Genomic DNA, 16,101 nt, shown 5'->3' on the forward strand with positions numbered 1-16,101 from the left:
AAAGGGGTCGTATTTTCAAGGGGCCGTTAAGCTACTCAAAGTATATACCCCCTAGTTCCGGGAAGCCTGTCTGCAGTTCTTATCCATACAGCTACTTCTAAACACACACACCTCCAAAGAAATGCCCAGCAGTGGCGGCTCATCCGCTAAGGCAGAGGAGCGTCGTCCCCCTGCCAGCCTCAAAACGAGAAAAATAAAACGATAATAAACTGGGTTTACTATAATTTTACTGTTCATGTTCCATTGTTGGGGTGGCACCATCGTGGAGGCAGTCAGGAGAGGTAGTGGAGGGCAATGGTATTGGTGCGCATGTGTGTTTAGCCAAACACACATGCGCACTGAGCTGTCTCCAACCCCAGCTGCATTGACGGGTTGGAGACAGAACAGCACTGTAAATTCCCAGTGCTCAGGCCAATCCTGGAGCTGCTTTCAAACTTGAAAGCAGCGTCAGGATTGGCTGCAAGGGATACTGGGAGCATGTGTTGCAGCTGCAGCGAGACTCGAGCAGAAGAACAGTGGGCAATCCTAAGGTATGTTTTTGTTTTTTCCCTTTCTGTTTTCTTCCCGTTTTCATCCTGCCCGCTTCTCCGACTGTCCAGCAGCTGCTACTAATGCCCAGGAACCACTGAAAATCGGAGTGCTCTATGGTCTTCTCAAGGGTATGAAGAGCCATACAAAAGCAATATCATAATGAGGGCATGATGATTATGGCAGTCTCAATAATGTTTGGTGTACTATCATAGCAATTACCAGGCTCTTCACCTACACTAACATACCGGCTTCATTTTGAATTGCTGGTTACTCTAGCACACTCTGATCTACTTCTTGATCAGTAGCTGGAGTTTTCAACTTTTCTAACTTATTTTTCCTTGTACAGTTGTTTTCTTACAAACTGGTAATATTTCCTCAGAAGTGTCAACATTTTCCTGCGAGGGCCGGATGCAACTGAAAGTGGATATGGAGTGAGTTGACTCAAACATAGTTTTACTTTGGACTTTGAAAATGCCTGGGTATTTTATCCGAGCAACAACTTAGAAAGTCCGGATTTTAATGTGCTGACTCACATGCAGTAAACCTTGTGATCTGGTGTTAGTAATCACAGTATTTGCAAAAATTACGGGAGGTTTGCCAGAGGAAAAAGTCAGAATTTCACACATTTTTTCATCATACGAGTCTATGCCATGTGTTCCTTATCTGTGCCATTGCTGCGACGTCCATTCTGGATAGTCTCCTGATTTCTACTGCTCTTACTGCAGATATTCCTCTCTTTTTTCTTGCTTGAATATTTCCGGAATGTTTATTGCCTTTCACGATGGCTACTTTTCTCTTACACTTATAGGCTCATTTCAACTGAGTTTCACCGGCAGTATTCATTCATATTTTAGATCGGTCATCTCTGCATGGTGTAGTCACTATGGGGTCCATAATGTACCTTAAATTTTGCCAATGTTTTCAGTACAAACATTTTTCAAATACTTCATTGCAGGGCTGTCTCCCGGCAGCCCACCAACCAACCTATTGACAGAGAGTTGCAACTGGAAGTCTGAAGTTCTCTTGCACCAGTTTTCATGTTTAAAAACAGAATTTGGGAGGAGAAGCACTTTATCGTGCTTGATTATGAAAATTGACTGCAATTATCCTCCTTCCAGGAAAACATATCCTCTGTTTTGACATCTTACAGAGATTACAAAAAATACTTGGCATTTCAGTTAATAGAAGTTGAAGTAAATAGTGTGTGAATGTGAAGGATCAGCCTCTCAACACCTTTGATCAATGGATCGATGCGCGTGTCAAGGATTTGAAAAACAGAGGACATCTTCATGGATGTGGAAGATTTGATAAAGAAATAGAATGAGAAAGAGCCATACCACAAATGAAATTCCTTCTGATACCGCGGTGGGATTATAGGGAATGACACACCTACCCATACTTTACAGGAATATTTTGGCAGAGAACAGTCAGGAAAGGGGAAAAAGTGAGTGTGAAGGATTGGGGAAAGAGTGGTCGCCTGTAGAAAAACATGATTGCGGTGGTTTAGGGAAGCAATGGTAGACTGACAAATTTGACTAGTGAAGAAACGGTTATTGTTATAAATGAAAATATTTGTGAAAGTTTGCGGCATGAATGGTCACCCATAGGATAAAGTCTGAGAGTATCACAGACTGGGGAAGGATCGTCACTGTTAGAAAAGAGAATGAGTATGAAGTTTTTGGGAAGCAATGGTCATCTGTTGGGTAAAGGATTAGAGTGAGGGACTGGAGAAGAACTGGTAAAGGTATAGTCACCTGAAGTTTACAGAATGATTGTTAAGGATTGTGGATTGTTAAGGAATACAATATCTGTGAAGAATCAGGGTAAATACAGTCACTTCTAGGGTAGAGAATTAGTGTTAAAGATAGGTGAAAGGATGATTGCCCTTGAAGCAGATAATACGTGTTAATAATTGAAGACAAGCTAGCTGACAATAACTGTGAAGGACGGTTGAGGAATAGTGCCTGTAAGATATAGAAGGAATGGGAAGATTTAGGGGACAAGTAGTCACTATTGTGACAGAGCAGAACATGATTATAGAGAAGTTCTGAAAAATATTCTACTTGATAAAAAAATAGTGGCTAAAGTCTGGGACAGGAAATTATAATGCTGCAAAATTATAAGAATGGGTGTTAGAACTTCACTCTTTAAGAGAAAAGCAGTATATAACAGACCAAAGAGTTGAATCCTTTGGAATGGGGACGTCAAAGCTACCTCAATAGAAAAGACAGGCGGAACAAATAGTAAGAAATTAATTGCAAAGGAGTGATTGTTCATCCTACTAAGATTGGAGAGAGTTGTAAAACACTAAAGGGCATATTCACAACAGAATGGTGTTACGCCACAATTGGTATTGCCGCGTTCCGACATTCTGAGAACACTGGGATGCGCCGTGTTTACAATAATACATCACACTGCTGCGTTTCCCCTAGCACTGGCACTAAACTTAGCTGCCTAGTGCCAATGAAGGCCCCCTTTCACCATAGTGCAAAGGTGCCTGCATTGTAGGGAATGATTGTTCGTGTGCAGGAAAGTGACCCTTGCTGCACACGAACAATCACTGATGGCGATTTATAACTTCTATGTGTGCAGCACACATAGAAACAGCAAGAACGAGGAGAAATTAATAATTTCTCCTTGGTGTGCCAGTTTAAGACCCGGTTTTCCCTGGTCTTTTTTTTGGAGCTGCCCCATATTTATGCCAGCCTTGTGAATAGGGAGCGGCGTCAAAAATGAATGGGTGTTGCGACAGAACGGCCACTGCAACACTTATTGCCCACCCTTTCAGGCTAAGCACTGCTTGAATAGGGGCATTATTTACAAGGCAGTGTTAAGCCACGTTAAAATGATGTTCTGGTGGCGATAACACCATGTAAATATGCCCCTTTTTGCCTGTCCTCTTTAAAGGTACAAAAGAAAAATTCAAGTTTAAATTTGTGAAGACATTCTACTAGTGATGGTTTGCATATAGGAGTGGAGTAAAGAATTTCCACAGAAGGAGGCTAAAACACATTTTCATACATGGATTGTCCGCAGAAATTTTGCTTTTTGGGAAGATTTACTTTTCTTCCTCTGTTTCTAATCAGATTAAGTAAAGGGTTAAATATCAGCACTTAGAGTCCAATCCTAACAACAGGTTGCTTTTTAATTTGGTTAGGACGTAAATGGGTTACAAAAAAAATAAACCTGTTGGCGTGTTTTCCTGGAGTGAGAGAACTTCAGAACACCTGTAGCATGATTTAAGAACATTTCAATCAAAATCTCCTTTTTTTAAATTATTTTTTTATTTTTTTTTAAATTTTCATGCAGTTATTTCACAGTCCCAATCCCACAGTTTCAAACAAAGTAGGGAAAAGGAAATAGAAGCAAAACAATTTCTCAAGCAGGACGGATCGTTAGAAGAAGCGCACTTCTTTTCTCCATTCTTCTTTTTTTGTTTTTTTTTTGTTTTTTTCTTTAATTTTTTTTTTGCAAGTTTCTTTTTTTCTTGGCAGGCAGTAATAGTAGGGTTTTGTACCAGCGAGCACTCCGGGTGTTTTTTGTATGTGTGTGTGTGTATAGTCAGAATGTATTTGTTGCATTATGCAGCCTTGCACCACAGAAAATGCCAGTTACAATTTTCAAAGTAACCGTCGGGCCAGGTGAACACAGATGATAAAACTCATCAATATAAGCAACCCACCCCCCAGTTCCTGTTTCTGTGTTTTTTTTGCATTCATTTGATTTTCACCTAAAGGTATTATTCTTTTGGAACCAATTGGACACAATGATTTTCCCATGACAACTACCTCATCCCCTTGCCCTTGGAGGGGCATAGAAACACTGCATTCTATGGGACATGGGGGAGTAGGGGACATTATATGTCACTCCTGAGTGCTCAATAAGTGCCCCAGCTTGTCCTTGTGAAGAATGAACATGCTTCATTCCCTACCCCCCAAATCCCCCTTCCCTCCCACTGAAAAAAAACCTAAAAAGTCAAAAGCCTTCAAAACTGTTTGTTTTCTGTTTGGAATTCAATTGGACCCTTCCCCGCACCCCCTCCCACACCTCATTTGCTTGGCAAATAGTTGTTTAATTGTGTTCGTAAAGGTAATATTTTCATTTCTTTTTCTTTTTTTTAAGTTTTTTTTGTAAAACAGCTTGCAGGTTAGCACCAGTCATCTTCATCTGTCTCACTACAGGGTTCATGCATTCCTTTGCGGGAGTCAGATCCTCTCGACTTGGCAGGTCCGTGAGTCGAAGGGGGGTAGAAGCCATTTGGTACCCGCCGCCCGTGCCGGGAAGGCGACCCACAGGCTGGAGCACCCACCCGGGAAGTCCTTGGCGACCGGCCAGAGCTGGGGGCACTGGCTGTCTCATAGGTAAAGGTGTCTTCACTTGGCTCGTCATAGTCCGAGCTCCGGTAGTAGCCGCTGTGCCGAGATCCCGGATGTGAGTCGGATGTGCGTGAGCTTGGAGCTGACCACCTGCTGCTGGCGTGGCGGGATGTCCGAGGGGAATCGTTTCGTGGCACCGAGTGCCTCTCCAGCCTGGGTGATCGACTGTTGCCCAGGTGCTCCCCGGCTGTATGCTCAGCAGACAGGGGTGGGTATCTCCGAGGCACGGGGGTGGACATTCGACAGGGGCGGACTGATTGCTTTTGTTGCGAGACGGTGTTCATGGCCTTGCGGACCACAGGGGAATAGGAGACACGTGGCCGGGGCGTGGCTGGGATCTGAGGCAGTTGTCTGCGTCCCCCACGCCTCGGAGTGCTGGTGCCTGATGTCGAGAGGACTGGGCTGCCACTCACGGAACTACTGCCCTACACGAAAATTGAAACAAAGGAAATCAAAAAAAAAATATACAAGAAAAAAATCAAGCAGGAAGAGACGGAAGGAAGACAGAAGAAAGGAAGCCAAACCAGGATACGCAAAGAGAAACAAAAAACAAAAGCAAATCATAGGTTTTAATGGAAAAAAAAGCAACAGCCACAAACAAAAAAAATACAAGAGAAAAAAACAAAGAAAAGCGGGAAGAGAAATGAGAAATGGATTTTTGTAAGTTTTGGGGTTTAAATAGCAAAAAATTCTAAAATTACTGACACGCTTTGAAAGAAAGAAAGAAAAAAATAACGGGGTGAATTTTAGCAAGAGTATTGGGAGCATGAGGTGCATGGGACTGAGAAAGACAAGTAATTTGGAGTAAACAAGGAGCAGCTGTTGTTCAATTATGACACAGAGGAGAGCAGGCAGAGGGTCTAGTGGAGCAGGCATGGAATTGATGGAAGCAGGATATTCATACAGGAGATCAGGCAAGGAATCTACACAGGGCAAGGTGGGAGATGAGGAGGGGCAGGTGGATAATGTTAGGGAGAAAGCGGGAATCGTTCGAACAGGTGAAGGAACTAGCTGAGAAGGTGGGAGATCCAGAGCAGCAGGCAGCTGACTCATGGGAGCAGGAGGGATCTAGAGTAAGAAATGTGAAATCCAGGGGAGCAGTTGAAGAGTCTAGGGCAGCATGTGTTGCAGCCATGAAACCACGGGGTGATCGTGAAGGAGATCTGAGATTTAGGCAAGAGTGGCGGGATCCAAGAAAGCAGGGAAGATCATGGGCAGCCGGTGAAGAATGCAGTAAAGTACATGGAATATATGTGGAAGGATGGGGTGGCCATGGAAAAAAGTTGAGAGGCCTAGGAGAACAACCAGACATCTAGAAAAGCAGGCTGGAGATGTAAGAGAGTGGTTTGGAGATCTGGGAGAGCAGGCAAGAACTTACAAGGAACAGGCAGAGATCAAGGAAAACAGACAGAGATCTAAAGGAGCAGGCTGGGAATCTAGGTAATCAGGCTGGCGATCTGAGGGAACAGTTTGGAGAAATGCAGGGCAGCAAGCTGGATCGTTATGGGAGTAAATTAGAGATCTAGATCTAGGTCCTGTGGTAGCCTAGGGAGTGGAATGGGGATCTAGAGAAATAGACAGGAATATCTATTAGAGTAGATGGGGTCTGGGGAGAAGACAGATTTAAGGAGGGGGCAAGGAATTCAGGACACAGATGTGGTAATCACAAAGAGCAGGCAGGGGATGCAACCGGAAGAGGGATACAGCTAATTGAGCAGGCAATTTCCTGCACCCAGGTGAGGAATATGGACGTACAGCTAGGGCCTCGAAGTGTGCATGCTACACGTTTCAGAGAGAATGTGGGCAATTCAGGAGAGCAAATGTCAATGTACAGAGGTAGTTAAGAGTTTGAGGGACCAGGAGGACATATAAGGGAAGACGTTTGATTTGGAAGAGTAAAGCAGGAGTACAAGCATTGTTAGGAATTGTAATCTAATGGAGGATGCATGAGAGAGAGGTGTTATGTAGGGCAGGACGTGCAAGGGTTGTTAATGAGAAATCATTAGGGAATCTCTGATGGGAAAGGGGTAACAGGCAGTGTGTGACAGAGGTATGAGATGAAGAGGAGCCTGGGTAGGTCTGGAAGAGAGCTGCTCTGGACACCACACTGGCCAACACTGGTTAATTTACATCTCTACCTCTTGCTTATACCTATTACACAAAAGAGGCTCTCCAATGCCCCCCCCCCCTCTCCTATCTTGTCTCGAGGGAGGCATCACAAAATACAAAGATTCCCCTCCTTTGGTTCTTTCAGTGAGACAGTTTGTCACTGACATAAATTACTGAGAAAGGGACCTGTTTGTATTGGAAACAATCTAACTGAACATCTAGGACTCGTTGGATAAGGTTCTAGCAGAGGTTTAAGCATTCATGGGTGCAGTTTGATGGAAGTTCTAACTTCCTATGTTTTGGTTTGAGTAGGTGTTCATTTTCCTTGGGTATGGTTTGAGTAGTTGCTGGGCCTCTTGGTATGATTTGTCTACAGTTTTAGAACTAATGATTAAGGATTGCGCTATATTTTTGAACATACTGGCCCTAATTAAGAATTAAGAGCTAAATTCAGATACCTGTCTACAATATCGAGCATGTGATATTATCACATGCCCACAATTTTCCTCTGATACATTCCGTCAGGTCAAAGCTGCTGTAATGTATCAGGGAAAAGGCCCACAAAATAAGCAAAACATGCAGAATTTGGTGTTTTAAAATGACTTTCCATGTAACACCCTAGTTTTTTTTTTTAAACTCAGAATAGCGGGGGTTTACTACACATTGTAAATACGTCACTCTGGGGTAATGGTATTTGCCACATATTGTAAATAATCAACCCTATTCTGACACGCTCGGAATGAGGGACTTTGTGTGTGATTAGAGTATGGTTCTAGTGCCATTGCTTATGGGGTTTTAGCTCCTTTTAGGAAGGTTAGAATAGGGATAGATGTTCGACACTTTTTTGCTGCTGCAAACGGGAGATCCTCCTGTTTGCGAATGCAAAAAAGGGTAATGGCATGTACAAATGCTATTTTGCGAGTCACTGACTCGCAAAATAGCATTTGCGACTCCCGCTATTAGGAAGGGGCGTCCCTTCCTAAGACCGAGTCACCATGCCATGTACAATTATTTTGCGGCTGTAAAACACTTGCAGTTTACCACCTACTTCAAGTAGGAGGTAAGCCATTCGCAAATGGGAAGGGGGACCCTTATCCCTTTGTGAGTATGTGAGAAAATATTTGTCAGAGCAAGCAGTGGTCCCAGGGACCACTGCCTGCCCTTAAAAATAGGAAACGGAAAAGTTTCATTTTTCTTTTTAAAATGCATCCCGTTTTCATTAAGGAAAACAGGCTGCATTAAAAAAACATAAAGACTGCTGTATTTAAAAGCAGTCCCAGACATGGTGGTCTGCTGACCCCAGCAGGCCACCAACCCTGGGAGTAATAGACATTCCGAATGGGGACGCAAATTGCGCCTGCCTCATTAATATTTATGAAGCTTGCAATTTGCACCCTATTAGATATCGCAAACAGTGTCTGAGACACTGTTATAGAACCCAATTTTGTGAGTCGCAAATTGGTGGGTTGTACATCTGGCCCAGAGTCTCTTGGTTATGGTTCGAGTAGAGTGTCGAATTCTTCAGATGGAATTAATAAAGTTTTAGCTCCACTCATCGTTGTTTGTGCTGGATTTTATATCACCTGTGTATGGTTTTGGTATGGTTTTAGCTCCATCAGTTATGATGTGATTTCGATCTTATTGAAGATTGTTCAAGTATAAATTTAACCCCACTGTTTATATTGAAGAGTGTGATTCTAACTCCTTTCGGTGTAGGTGTTTGGATCATCCCTTGAGTATTGTTCATGTAAAATTCTAGTTCCGCCAGGTGAGGTTGAAGTAGGGTGCGTGGATTCTCTGGGTATGGCTCGAGTAGTGGCTATGTTTGAGAAATGGCTCTGGTTTTCTTAGCTAGGGTATGTGTGGCATCAAGGCACCACTAGATATGTTATAAATTCAATAGATAAGTTATAAATTGTATTCTACATCGTCTTCATTTGGTATTTGTGGAAACTATGTGCATGATGTGAGCACAGACTTTGAATGTGTCTCTGGCAGTATTTTGGGCCCCTTGTGTATTAACTGAGAATAACTGAGGAGCTCCGGGAAACATTTTGCAGGGAGATCTCTGATACCTTGCGTGCGTTCAGATTTGGGCCTTCAAAACAGGAGTAAATCCACCAGACATGAATTAATAATTTCTGAGAACATACGTGGGGAAGACAAATTAAAACAAGTAGTACAATGTGTGGCCTACTAAGTGGCATAGTTGGAACGAGAAGAGAAGGGAGACTTCTACATTAGTTGATAGGGTTAGAACAATAACTGAGGTATGACCTCTTAGTTTAGTTGTAGAGTTGGAGCAAAAAGTAAGGCAGGGCATTTCAAATAGATAGCAGAGCTGGATCAAGAAGTGGGGTTCAGCCTCTTGAGCTGGCAGAGAAATTGGAACCAGGAATAAAGTATTATCTCTTAGTTAAAAAGTAGAGTAAGAACAAGAAGTGAGGTGGGCCTCTACGTTGATAGCTGAATTTGAATATGTAATACCATATTATATCTTATCTGATGAGTAGCTGTAGACTAGGAAGTGATGCAAGTAGATATCTTCGGTTTTCATATGTTTATGTTTTAGGCTTTATGTGAACCGTACCCAGTAACAAAATATAATGAATCTTTAGCGGAAAACAGTGTGTTCTTGGCTTTAGAGCCAAGCACAGCATGCCTTCTTTGGGTGCACTCCATTCTGAAAGATCCAAGCATATAATGGGCATGCTCTGAATCTCCTCCAATATGTCCATATTTCGCCTATTTTCAGGAATACTACTGTGAATATAGTGAACAGCTATTGCTTTCGGCTTTAACATTAATTAAACCCATCTTCAGGGAGTGCTGACCACTGTTAATTGCCTGTTCTTAAATATGGGTTCTGGCTAAACCAAAAGGCATATAATGAAAGGAAGGACAGTTTAAGGATGGTACTGCAAATTATGGAGCTTCCTGCATTTGCCTGGTTGCAACACATTCCTGTGAATTTTCTTCCCTTATGTTTTACTGCATTATCGAACAGGGTGGGCTGGAGTTACAGCCTCAACAAAGTTGAGAAGAGCAGCTAATTTCCATTCTACCCATGGTCCCATCATCAAATCATCAGCACTGACACTGGGACTAGACACAGTATGATTCACAGGTCTCCCATGGGTTTTCATGCATTGCTCAGACCACTTCTGGCATCTTTGGTTTGTAGCGATAGCATATATAAGCACAGGTATAAGCACATTTCATTTTAAGCATTTCTAGAATGGTTTTGCATATACAATTCAAAGCAAGTTACGATAAAGAACATAGAATAAATATAAAACAAACTGTTTTATTATTAAATGGGGGCTTCATTCGCGCAATGAAGGAACACATTCATATGAACAGTATTCGTTACCTAATTATGCTTAAAGGCATATTGTTTTCCAAATAGAATATGGTGCTCAAACTTCTCATCTGAAATTCATTACAGCAACAGCGACATTGCTTGGAGCTGTGCACCAATTTTCATTGCAAATGGCCATCACAACGTGACTTGGATCAGCATTTAAGTTCCACCTTCTATTCTTTTCCAAATAGAATATGGTGCTCAAACGTGGGCATCAACCAAACATAGCACAATCATTCTATGTCAATGGGCCAATGGAGCAGTCAGGGTAAAAAAAAAGAGGGACTATGCCTGTAATCACCTCTTGTTGCAAACCTTGACTTTGGGGAAAACCCTAATGGCAAGGAGTTTGATGGAAATTCTTACTTTCACTGAGTCGTGCACTAAGCTAAATGCTCTGCAAAAGTCATCCTAGTGAAATCTTTCACCTTTGAATTCGCCTCAGCTCGGTTAATCCTATAACCTAAATTACCATCTAAAATTCATTACAGCAACAGCCACAATGCTTGGAGCTGTGCACCAATTCTTATTGCAAATGGCCATCACAACGTGACTGGATCAGCATTTAAGCTCCACCTTCTATCCTAAAACACAGGACCAATTCGTCAACTTGGATCTCACCTCTCTACATCAATTGGTGAAGTTAACAATTATCTCACCCAAGTGACATGGGAACAGTGTCACTTCATGGTTCAAGAACCTATCTCACATCTGAAGATTTGAGACACTGTGGTTCAACATTGTTTGATCATCCGGCCACTGTCTAAATTCTACAGTGCCCCAACAACTAAAAACCTTTGACAAACGCACAATGTTAACTTCTAGCTGAAGAAACCTTCTTGCGTCTGTGTCCCAGAGTCATCTCAACTTGTCTCAGCATTGTTAGCCCCGTCTGTCTCCCACATCAATCTAACATTTCCCAAAAATGTAATCTCAGTAGTGCCTCCAATCCGAAATTGCCATCTTGGAAGTTTGAACCATACCCAGTGCAACTTCACAACTAAAGGAATCTGCTCTCATCTTCGTCCTTAAAGAAATGGCGATTCTCAACATAGAGATCAGTGCTGTAAAACAACATTCTTGCCTGTGAATGATGCCAATTCTGATAGCTCACTGCTTAGCTATTAAACTCCACAGGCAGGCTGATGTGGATAGTATTGCTGTCTCAGAGATGGCTATGCAATCAGAGTTCTTAAAAGAGATCTGATTTAATCCCGCCACTGACCTACCTGGGAATGTATTACAACGATTACTGAGTAAATGACATGCAATGAAGTTGAGAAGCAAGGATTTGGAAGCACTGATCAAGCAATGACAACTCAAAAAACGAATGCTTGGGAATAACAAGCAAATAATATTCACTTACATCAAGTTCTGATATTTGCCAGTAAACAAAATTCAAGGGAATCAAGGACTTGGTTTTTAACAATGATATTCAGCTTAAGGAAGGCCTGGGAATAAGACAGCAGTAGGGGTTGTGGGTCAAATGTTCTAAGCTGGATCGTACTTATTATGCTTCAGGAATACCCTTCCTGAAGGAAACATCAATTCCATCTTCTCTACTCTCCTGCTCCCCTTCTCAGTGGTGCTCCTGGTGTCATTTTAGAAGTCTCGACCCATTTTTTTCTGATTCTTCGAAGCCCCTCCCATTTGAAGATCCTTCCTTGGAAGTTCCTTCCATTGTCTATTAAATCTCCTTATTTTTCTGAAGCCCTTTCCTGTTGTGCCTTGTATTCCTATCTAGATCCTAGCCCCTCCCTTGTGAAGCCCCAACCAACTGATGCCTCTCAGCTACTTGCTCAAATATCCTCTAATCTATTAAGCCCCTCCCCTAAAATCATTTTACCACATCACCAAGGTCCCCCTCTCCTCTTTGAAATGTATCCCCCTTCCTGTCTCGGACCCTTGTCTCTTTGAAGTTGCCCGGACTTTTTTGCAATGACTACTGATCCACTTAAACGTCCCTCCCCATGTTAATCCTATATGGGTCAACCTTCCTTTTTCTATTGCCCTTCAGCACCTTGCCACTAAATCCCATGTGGAAATTCAAAGTTCTAGCCGGACGCCTTTCAGAAATGTGCGTCATCTGTGACACTCCATGCCCTGAACCGGATCACCGGTGCTACCTCGCTGACTGTCCTGAGGCAGAGGCATGCCATCCCACAGGTGTAGAGGGATAAGAGGGGGCCAGACCCACCTGCCGATGAGGCATGCATTCTCGGCCCTCGCTGGGAGAGCGAGACCAGCGCCTCTCCCTGGAGCGCGGGTGGCTGTACTCCAACCGCTCCTGCGAGTAGCGCTCCTTGTCAGATGAGGTGTGGTGGTGGTGATGATGGTGGTGGTGATGGTGCTTCCTGTCCTTGGGTCGGCCCCGGTCTTGGTCTCGTTCCTTGGGAGGCAGGTCCCCTGACTGCGTTGTGATGCTCAAGTCTGTTCCAAGCCCTGGCAATAAAAAACACAAAATCCCTTGTTGGAAGTAAACTTGAAAACAAAAACAGTTTCACAGAGGCTGTTTCATTTGTAGTAGGACAGGAGATGGAATGGAAAGGTTTGGACAGAGATTCTGCAGACCAAAAATGCTCCCACTTGGATCAGAGGCCTAATCTACTTTTCTTCTAATAGGGAGTGTAGGTAGGATGTATTCTGCTTGTAAAGGCAGCTGCACCCTAAGTGACGTACATTTTTGTTTACCAAAAAATGTTTGACAAATAGTCTGCCTTCATTGGTGTGCTGCAATGCAAGAATAAAATTCATGTCAAAGCTTGTCAAGATGTACACGGGATATGAGTGTGCTTTGTGTTTATTTGTGCCGTGGTCAGCGGATATACTGTGCAACATGGAAAAGGCAATAAAGTTTGTTTAAAAAAAAGATGTACTCCGGACAGGATAGTGGTAAAAAAAAACAAGTTACTTACCTTTGGTAACACTCTTTCTGGTGAATACTCTATATACCTGCAGATTCCTCACCTTGTGAATATCCTTAGGCACAAGACTTGATCCAGAGATTTTTTTTCAGCAATTCCCTTGCGTAAAAGTAGTTGTTGCCATACCACTCCACATTGGATCTGGCCTGCCCCGGAAGTGATGTCCGGGGTACAATATAACTGCCACCTCCTCTCGTCAACATCAGTTTGTTTCTCATATCTGTCTATACCATTGGCCGCAGCAACCTTAAATAATCACTTGTATCAATGTGTGGATCTCTAATGGAATCTGTTTTGATATGGACCAATAAAGTCCATTCCACAGAGTGGGGAGGTGGGTGGGTCAGTGAGGAATCTACAGTTAGACAGAGTATCCACCAGAAAGATAGTTACCAAAGGTAAGTAACTTGTTCTGCTGATGTTCACTTCTAACTGCGGATTTCTCACCTTGTGAACAGATACCAAAGAAGGATATCCAGGTGTTGGGACTGTGAAATGGCTCAGACCTAAAATCACTGCAGCAAAGAACAGGCAAAGTTTCTCATGACTCTCGTCCCCGGACCTGGCTATAGAAGCAGTAGTGCTTCATGAATGTGTGGACTGAGGCCAACCTAGCAACCTGGCAGATGTCCAAGACTGGCGCTCCACACGCCAATGCAGAGGTGGAAGCATTGGCTCTGATTTAATGAGCCCAGACGCATTCTGGAGACTGTTTTTTGAACAATCCATAGCAGATTTTAACTCAAAGGACAATCCATTTGGAAATGGTCAATTTTTGCACTGTCGCATCTTTCCTTCTCCCATAGAACCGAATGAAGAGCTGATCATCCATTTGATAGTCCCTAGTGCGATCAATTTAGAAGCTCATAACTATCTTAGGGTCTAAGCTAAAGATTTTTTCCTCCTTGCATGGATGAGGTGGGGCAAAGAACAATGCAGAGTCATAGATTACCCGATGTGGAAAAGTGTGATAACTATTGGGTGGAACACCGCCTTAGTCCATAGCTTTAACTTCCACGGAAAGAAGGTGGTGTATGGTAACTAGACAGAGAGTGCTTGCAATTCAATCAAGTGATTGCAATGAGGTACACTCTCTTCAGGGTTAGTAACGATAGAGGATAACTGTGCATTGCCTTGAGTGGAGTACACATCAGAAATGTTAGATACAAATTCAGATCGAATTAGCCCATCACAATAGCTTTCAGCAGAAACGCGTGGCTCGTCCTTCTTTTAAAAAGCGTCACAATAGGTGATTTAAACAGAGATGGCTGATCAATTAACATTAAAAAAGCAGATAAGGCTGACAAATAACCCATAACTGTGGTCACAGCAAGGCCGTGCTTGGCTAATGAAAGCAAAAAAATGAAAGCTGTCAGATAACTGGGCTTGCAGGGGATGCATATGCCTAGAAGAACAGCACACAACAAACTTCTCCCAGCATCCCGCATAATGGATTGAGGTGGAGGTATCTCTGGCTGTCAGAAGAACATTTACTATATTGGGAGGAAGTTGAGAAGCTGTCATTTGTCACTGCTCAATTTTCAAGCATGGAGGTGTAAGTTGTATAGGCTCAGGTGAAGGAACCTAACGCAAAAACAACAATTTATGGACAAAATGCAGAACAATGTCATACATTCACCCCAGTAAAAGATCTGGGCCTAAATCTGTCGTTTTTTTGCTCACCATGCCGTTCCCGTTTGAACCTAGCCATATGCAAATCAGTCTTGACCCTGTGCCTCATGGGAACAGTCCTGCCTGAACTGCCAGGCCAGGTCTTCCCTGGACTGGAAACAAACATCCGAGGACTGGTTTCGGGATTTCATCCCTCTTCAGCCAGGATAGCTTGACTCCAGTGGCATGGAGAGCACAGGACCCACGTCTGGGCATACCCTTCCCACTCGGGGTGACAAATGCAAAAACACACTTGATGGACAGAATGCAGAACAATGTCATACATTCACCCCAGTATAAACTGGGGTGGCATGGTGAGAAAAAGAATTATGGATTTAACCCAGATCTCTCGACTGGGGGAGAATGGTTTGATTTGTTCTGCATTCCGTCCATCTATTGTGTGTCTTTTGCTTTCTCTCCCTAAGTGCGCCGGGTATGGCCAGACATGGGTCCCGGGCTCACTGTGCCACTGGATTCAAGATATCCTGGCTGAAGAGGGGTGAAACCCTGAAACCGGTCCTAGGATGCTTGTTTCTGGTCCAGGGAGGACCTGGCTTGGCAGTTCGGGCTGGACTGTTCCGATGAGGCACAGGGTAAAGACTGATTTGCACATGGCCAGGTCTAAATTGGGGTGGCATGGTGAGCAAAAGAATGATTGATTTAACACAGATCTCTCGACTGGGGGAGAATGTTTTGATTTGTTTTGCATTCCGTCCATCTATTGTGTGTCTGGTGCAGGAGCCTGCCCTGTTGCTACGACGGAAGATCCTCCTGCAGAGACTTCCTGATCAAAGGACAGATGCTCATGGCCAGACGTTCTGGGTATCATACTCTCCAGGCCCTATCCAGAGTCACTAGATTGACATGGCCATGGTTGGGTAGACTTGGGAAGGCATACAGGTGCCCCGAGTTCCATTCCAAACGAAAGGCATCTTCGAGGGTGAACTGCCTTGTGAACTGCAATGTGCAATTGTTTGAATACTACGTGTTCTTGCCAGTGGCAAAAAGGGGAGACAAGGTCCTCTCCAATGATGGAAGATGTCAAGGTGCAGCCCCTGAGGGCACCTTCTATTTATGATCTGCTAGGCAATGCTGGTTGAGTTTGTCCGCACTTACATTTAAAGAT

General features: G+C 43.4%; 1 protein-coding gene across 14 annotated transcripts in view; it reads right to left on the reverse strand.

Annotated features, from left to right (window-relative positions):
• Positions 1–4,632: 4,632 nt before the first annotated feature.
• Positions 4,633–16,101, reverse strand: part of CACNA1A (calcium voltage-gated channel subunit alpha1 A) — a 1,308,076-nt gene continuing 1,296,607 nt past the window's right edge. For 10 of the 14 annotated variants that reach the window (XM_086961990.1, XM_086962030.1, XM_086962039.1 and 7 more), the window contains 2 exons: positions 12,578–12,822; positions 4,633–5,332 (listed from right to left, as the gene is read on the reverse strand). In XM_086961990.1, coding sequence (XP_086818116.1) covers positions 4,679–5,332; positions 12,578–12,822 — 899 coding nt within the window. In that variant the 3' untranslated portion in view covers positions 4,633–4,678. The remainder of the gene's footprint in view (positions 5,333–12,577; positions 12,823–16,101) is intronic. The other 4 variants (XM_086962021.1, XM_086962005.1, XM_086962013.1 and 1 more) reach the window with 1 other exon arrangement.

This window comes from Lissotriton vulgaris, chromosome 1_1, assembly GCF_964263255.1.
Source record: "Lissotriton vulgaris chromosome 1_1, aLisVul1.2, whole genome shotgun sequence".
Classification (NCBI taxonomy): Eukaryota; Metazoa; Chordata; class Amphibia; order Caudata; family Salamandridae; genus Lissotriton; species Lissotriton vulgaris.